The 7,602-nt window shown below is 37.5% G+C and overlaps 1 protein-coding gene across 1 annotated transcript in view; it reads right to left on the minus strand.

The window, feature by feature from the left end:
- LOC108755197 (profilin) overlaps window positions 1–2,241 on the minus strand; it is a 24,428-nt gene extending 22,187 nt beyond the window's left edge. Inside the window, exon 1 of the mRNA XM_018498081.1 lies at window positions 1,990–2,241. Within this exon, the coding sequence (XP_018353583.1) occupies window positions 1,990–2,100 (111 nt within the window). The 5' untranslated portion in view covers window positions 2,101–2,241. The remainder of the gene's footprint in view (window positions 1–1,989) is intronic.
- Between the last annotated feature and the right edge of the window lie 5,361 nt (window positions 2,242–7,602).

The raw sequence follows: 7,602 nt of genomic DNA on the forward strand, positions 1-7,602 counted from the left end.
TAAAAACATAATAAAAATGATGATTTTGAAGCTTATAAGAGAATTAAATGGAAAAGCACAAGCTGAGTGTACACATTTGCATTCATGCAATATATAGGATATAACAAAGCATGAAATGTATGTACATGTTTTACTTAATGTTTTATTTAATGTAACGTTTTATTTTAGAATCAGTTTTATCGACATTGATCAAGCTCAGCCATCGCTGCAGCATCCTCTTAAGCTCCAATATTCAACTGAAATTATAACTCAAAGAACAAATAACTCGAAAAGTAAATAAGCAACTTTAATTTAAAGTTAATTTAAAGAACGATATTGATAATATCAACGTTAGAAAATTTTTATTAGAATATTTTTTTTTTAATATTCGGATTGAAATATATACGCATATCCTGCAAAATCACGCATCCTCTCTCGTGCCTACTGCCTACGTGACTGTCATTAAAATAACCTAAAAATTCTATTCATCCATCTACTGAGTTGGAGAGAGATTTCTCCAAAATCTACATCAAGTCGATGTTCCGAACCAAATCATGTTCAGTTATTAAGAATCCTCATGACTGCTGATGAAAATAATTATACCATTTCTACATCACGATGCAACAACGCGTATAGCCCGTGTCCGGCGAGTCGATAGAACGCGGCCATATTAAGCGTCATCGTTGCCGTCGCCGAAAAACCATTGTAGGTAGATATGGCTTCTCGAGAAACACAAGGCAGCATTGGACGAAAATGCTAGAATTTCGGAACTCCAATTTCGATGCTACGAACACGTGGGCATAATTCTGTCTCCAACAACGCGAAGCATGATTCACCGTCATAGAACTCCTGTTAGTTTCTTTCATGCTCGCATGTGCAGACATCAAGAGAACGAATTCATCGTCAAAACCATATAGATTTAAAGATTTTTTTTTATCGCTAAAAAACAATGGACTTCTTATGCGAAAACTGGCTGCCGCTACCGCCACTACACGCCACACCCTTTTCGACGCGTTCGGCATAGAATCGATTCTCAAACCAGCGAACGAACGCAACTAACGACGCTCGATGTGCCAAAGACATTTTCGTCGCTCGGTCATCCAACGACGACGCACGAGTGTGACAAGGACATTCGCGTGCATTCCGTACGACTCTATTGTCGCGTATTTTCGAGAAAAACGGAGGCGTGAAACATGTCCGCCGCCTCCAAGCAGTTCATCATTGTTCCATGGAATTTCGTGACGGCGAAAATCTGCCGGCAGAATACGATATTATAATATTCGCTGACGGTGATACAAGAAGTCTCATAGCAACAGAAGCGAGCGAGCAAGAAGCAAGCAACGAACCAATCGACCGATTAACTGACCGATCGTTTGGGGCCGGCCGGCCGGCCGGCAGTCGGCACATAAGTATATATACGTGGCAATGTGGCATTACATTTCGGGGTTAGAAGCGATCGTCGACATGCATGCCGCGCGGCGCATTGCGACGTTCCACAGTTCGGCTGGCTCACTTGTTTGAACCGGTTCGTTTCGTGCTCGAGCCGAATGAGCTCGAACGAAAACCGCGCGGATAATCTCATCGGAGCATCTGTCCTCTCTCTTTCTTTCTTGCGCTCTCGCTTCTTCTCGCTCATTTACACTCTATCTTTCGCACTTCTCTCCCTCGTCTCGCGCCGACAAAGCGTGCTTCATACCTTCGGAGGGCTCTTTATTCCGCGCACTTTCCCTTTTATCGAGGGGGCGTGCTACCAAATCTATTTGTCCTATCTATCCCTCGTTCTCGCTTCACGACTATAACTCACTCATTCCCTCTTTCCCTCCCCCTTCCGCTTTTCCACACCCTCTCTCTTTCTCTCACTTATTCACTCTTTCTCTTTTTCTCTCACACACACACATACGCACTCTCGCGCTCACTCTCTCTCTCTCTCTCTTTCTCCCTCCCCCCCCTCTCTCTCTCTCTCTCGCTCTCTACCGTTTCTTGGTACATTCTTTTGGAGCTGCTACTCACTTCGAAGCCTTCAGATTTCGCCCACACATTGCCATCGTGTCCGGCGATCGCCGCTTTGGTAACACACCTAGACGCGAGCAGCTGCTTATCAACGTAATCCTGCCAGCTCATTTTTGAACACAAGGAGGGAAGGAAAAGACGATCAAAACCGTTCACTACGATACACTAGACGACCACAACCCGTCACCGACTGCCTCGTCTCGCAACTACCGATACGCGCTCTCCGAACTCCGAAACGCCGGTCGTTCCGCCAATCCCCCCTTTACAACACACTACTTCTTTGCCCCTCCCAACGTCTATTGCCGTCATCGCCAAGTCGTCCTTCACAGTTACATTGCTCCCTCTACCTGATATTTCTATAACCAGCGGCACAAGGATTCTAGAGACATTTAAATAAATAGATTTGTTCGCGTTACTTGAAATCCCCCAAAATTTTTGAACTAATGAATATCTTAAAATGAGATAGATATATTTTTGAGCGTTGAAAAGAGAGAAAATAAAAACTTCGTGTTGAACGCACAAAGTGTAAGCAACGCGACAGACCTAATATCTAGTTAATAATTTTCCAATTGCAATATTCCTAGACATTTTCGAGCATACGGCGATACAATGTGTTTAGGTCTGTTCGCGTTGTTTGAAACTCTCAAAAATTTTTGCACTTGAAATGAGATAAGATTGCGTTCGGAAACATTATTCGGGTAGCCCTTGTATTATCTTAAAGTGTCATTTTATGCGACACTAAAACGCTTGACATTCGTTTAGTTCGTGTTTAACATAAAATAATACTTCAAATATTTGTCTAATATAATATATTACGTGAAATTTCTTTTTGAATTAAATTTACATATTCTGTCATCCATGCGTGATATTTATAATTAAATATATTGAATTTTAAATTCAAGAATAAATAACACAAAGTAATATACACGACAGAAATCTATTGTCTCCTCGCTACAGATTACAAAGGTTAGGCTATATTTTCACCTGACACTATGACGCTCATTTTCAGCGTCAAAATAAGTCACGTAATCAAAATTGATGCTTAATATTCGTCAATTTCTATCACGTGACTTATTTTGACGCTGAAAATGAGCGACGAGCGTCAGCATGAAAAAGCACCTTTAGATTCAATATTTCTTGATGCTAGAAAATGAGCTAGTTTAGGAACGAACATTTTCAGTGTATAAAAAGGAATCTTTGAACCTTATAAACAATCCATAGACAGAAAGGACAAAGATTTAGAATCTTACATATAAAGAGATCCGACATTAATGTCCGAGAGCCTGATTAACAGTCTGATATGTATTCTGATTGGATATCTCCTTCTAAGGCTACATTCCAAAACTTCCTCTCCGAAGGAAATTTCATTTGAAATATATAGTACATGTAACGTATACTATAATATATAGAGTAAAATCTTCGAAAAGGAAGTTTTAGAATGTAGTCTAAGTGAAGCAGTCATATTGTGACCGCAGCTGATTACACAGGCTGTGTAACAGCTGACACACGTAACCTCAACCGCTAACGAAATACAGGATAGAGGTCATGTACTTTTTTCGCTAGAGCGGAAACGTAAAAAGTAAAAATTTTTATGTATGTGTTTGTACATATACACACATGCATACAAAGAATTTTCACTTTTCACGTTTCCGCCCTAGGGAAAAAGTTACATGGGGTCGATTCTGTATCTTCAAACAAGGTAAAAATTACAAAAGTGAACAAATTTACTAGGTGTTGACCAATAAAATTATCAGTATTCTAGTAAATTCGCTCACTTTTGTAATTTTTACCTCGTTTCAAAATAGATTCGATTCCCTGATCGCTATCCTGGGTATCAATCATGAAACTTTACCTCTAGAATGGAAAGTGAAAAGTGAAAATTTTTACCATTGAAATTAATGGAGAAAATTTTCACTTTTCACTTTCCATCTTAAAGACAAAGTTTTATGATTGATACCCTGAGCTCACTCCGTTAAAGGAATTGATGAAATACATTCTTCTTTTTTAATTTTGGCTCCTGCCTTTAGTAAATCAGAGAGATTAATAACACCACAACGAAGTATAGAATGTTGGAGGTTAAAGCAAGATTAGAGTATGTTTATTTTTTACTACACCGAAGCAGTCCAAATATGACGGCGCAGAAGTGATGGTAGGGGTTCGATGTCGGGTCTCTTTATATATAGGACTCTAATTTAGAGAGAAACACTGTCCAACTGCACACACCATTGGTCTGTTCGACTTGCTTACACTATTTTACACTTCATGGAGTAAAAAGAAGGAGATCAAAAAGTTTGTTCGCATTGCATACTATACATGCTTCAACATATTCCTACAACATAGCTCCTACTCATTCTGACGAGCACGTTTGAGTGAATAGAAGCTATGGTTGGAAGAAGTAGAAGCATGTTGGAGCATACGACGCGAACAAACCTAAATTCGAAGATAAACAATGCTCGAAATACAGTGTAGGAAAACTCTTGGAAAATCGAGACGATGCGATTTTAGTGTCATTGCGGGAAAAGTTGGAGATATACGAGGGTCGTTCGAAAAGTCCGTGCAAAGTCACTGCTGATGGCACTACTGGCGCGTATCAAGGTTAGATTTAGTTAGTAGCATCTCTTGGAGAAACACACACCAAGTTACAGCCAGATCGGTCTATTTGTTTGTGTTTGGCATTCATTTGAATCGAGGAAGTCGAGGGGGGTTTGTTTCTGCAATCACGTCCTCGTTTCCATAAAATCTTTTTCCCGCCAGCCATTTCTTCATATTGGGGAACAAATAGTAGTCCGAGGGAGCCAAGTCTGGAGAATAGGGGGGATGTGAGACGAGTTGGAACCCTAATTCCATTAATTTTGCGACCACAACTGCTGAGGTGTGAGCTGGTGCGTTATTGAAAATCACTCGACTTCCTCGATTCAAATGAATGCCAAACACAAACAAATAGACCGATCTGGCTGTAACTTGGTGTGTGTTCCTCCAAGAGATGCTACTAACTAAATCTAACCTTGATACGCGCCAGTAGTGCCATCAGCAGTGACTTTGCACGGACTTTTCGAACGACCCTCGTATATCACATGATAACGCGTACGGAATACACATGAATGTTTTGCTTTCAGTACAGAAATTTCAATTTATAGAATAGAATGGAATTTATTACACTTCAGCATATACAGCCAAAAAGGGAACTTGATTTACATGAATACTTAACTCATTCACTTTTCCATACCTCGTCCGCATGCTATCACACATATATTATTACAAAAATTTTTTAAAGCTTTACTTTCCTACTTTTTTTATTAAATTCTCTGACTTCGTTTCTTTACCTACTTTATTTCTTTTCGCTTTATCCGCTTTTTTTCTTATAGTTATATCTAATTCTAATGTTATGTATTCTCGTTCAATAAATACGTTATCTCTAAAAATCACAGTCTTATCACCGCCTATTATTACCTTTTATTTATATCTTTCTTACTCAATAATTCTCTTTACTTATTTTCTTTTTCTCTACATATCATCACTCTACCTATACATTTCCTCCATGTCCTTTTTTGACTTTTTTCTCATCTCCCTTCTTTTTGCTTCTTCCCTCTCTTTCCATAATTTTTTTATAATTTCCCCTTTCACCTCATTTAAATCCTCATCATACAGTCTCCTTAAGATCTCTTTCTTTTCTTTTCCTAATATATATAGTAAACCTTTCTCTTATTTCCGGACATTCCTCTATATAGTATTTTAAATTATTTTTTCTATTATCACAAAGTATATACTTTTTCCTGTTCTTCTACCCAATATTTATTACCTTCCTTCAAGTTCCACATTTTAATTTGAGCGAGGTTCTCATCTCTTCTCCCCTTTTCCCTTCCCCTAACTTATTATTAATTTCCTCAAATACTCGGGAATCCTGCTGTTTACCTCTATTTCCTTATATCTCTCATTGTACTTTGTCTTGTGAATTTTACAGTTCTTTCACTGTCTTTGCACCTCTCTTCCCCTCTATTTATTAATTGATCCTCAAAGCCTTCTTCCCCATATATCTTCTCTTGCTTCTATACTCCATCCATTCCTATTATAATATCTTATCCTTTCCTGTCCGTATACATCTCCTCAGCTATTCCTGTTCCAAATTTCAATTTATATAAAATTTACTTTTATTTTTAAATAGTAAATGCATTAATATTTATTGAAAAATATTTACATTTATGCGTAGTCATAAATTATCATTAAATCATTGTTTTTTAACTTATCGATATCAAAAAATTTTAAAATTAAAAAGTATAAAAATAGGATTTCAACGACAATTTTCCTTCTCAGAATATATTTTACGCATGAAAATACATAAACTTACAGAATTACAGGAAAATGGGAGGAAAAATATTTATCAAATTTTCTAAGTTGACAGTTTTCTCCGACAGAAGTACTCAAATTTGTTCTTCTATACAGCACTTTTCCGACATCATATTTTGAATCCATTTTTTCGGGACCGGACGCTTGAGTTTGGTCTCGTTCTTTTTACTCTGTGTTACACTTTTTATACTTAAAATGAAATAGATATATATTTGCCGCTAAAAAGAGAGAAAGCGAAAATGCTGAGTGTAAAAAGTGTAAAGCCAGCGGCACACAATGCTTATTTTCCTGCTGAATTGCTAATGCTCATTTCCATCAACATAAACTAACTTTAATCTCGGTTCAACTTACTCTTTGTCTTCTTCTAATCTTTAGAATTAGAAAATAAAGGATAAGTTGAACCGAAATTAAAGTTAAGCGGGAAGCACAGACTTTTGCATAACGCATAACACGTATATAATGCATAAGAAAATATATCAATCAAAGTCCTTCGTTTTTCTTCTTTCTATGAAATAAAGAATTTTGATTGGTTGGATTTCTTATGCCTCATATGTTATGCATTTTGCAAGAGTCTGTGCTCCCCATTTTAAGCAGGGTCGTCCATAACAATCGAGCAACTCAATTGGTCGAAAAACTTACTGTTATGGTGCGGCCATAATCGAAGGAATAAAGAAGTAGGAATAAAGAATCCAACTTATGAAAAACCGTGTATTCCAGTGTATCCAATATTTGATAGGTTGAAAGTCTTATTCTTTATTCCTAATTCCTTATTCCTTCTATTGTGGCTGTACCTTTACTGTTATGGAAAGCGTATGTGACTTAAGAATGAGCTTAAGAATTGACCATGGAGTATAGAGAATAGAAGGCTGAACTAGGCTTTGAAAAGTGTGGTCAAAATCAGATTTCTGAATTTGTATTGGTGGTACTCGGTAGGCGGCGTTTGAATTGCAAAATTCCTCTCATATACGCTTACGTACGCACAATCAAACACATATAACCTAAAAATAGAGACGTTATTCTTTGACATCATGCTCTGATAGTAATAGAAAAACGTAAATGATCATTAAAACTGCATGAAGAATGGAGTATTCTTCATGTAAAATTGATATGATCTACCATGCAAACTGTGAGAACGTTGTGATTAGAGTCCTTCTAGTAAGAGTCAAGTTATAAGAAGCACCGATATTTGATTGATCTGATTTCGAGTCCCTTTAAACGCCGCTTTGTACTTTCATTGTGATAGTGAATCTGTAAATTGGTGTGAGCAAT

The sequence above is a fragment of the Trachymyrmex septentrionalis genome, unplaced genomic scaffold (assembly GCF_001594115.1).
Source record: "Trachymyrmex septentrionalis isolate Tsep2-gDNA-1 unplaced genomic scaffold, Tsep1.0 scaffold86, whole genome shotgun sequence".
Classification (NCBI taxonomy): Eukaryota; Metazoa; Arthropoda; class Insecta; order Hymenoptera; family Formicidae; genus Trachymyrmex; species Trachymyrmex septentrionalis.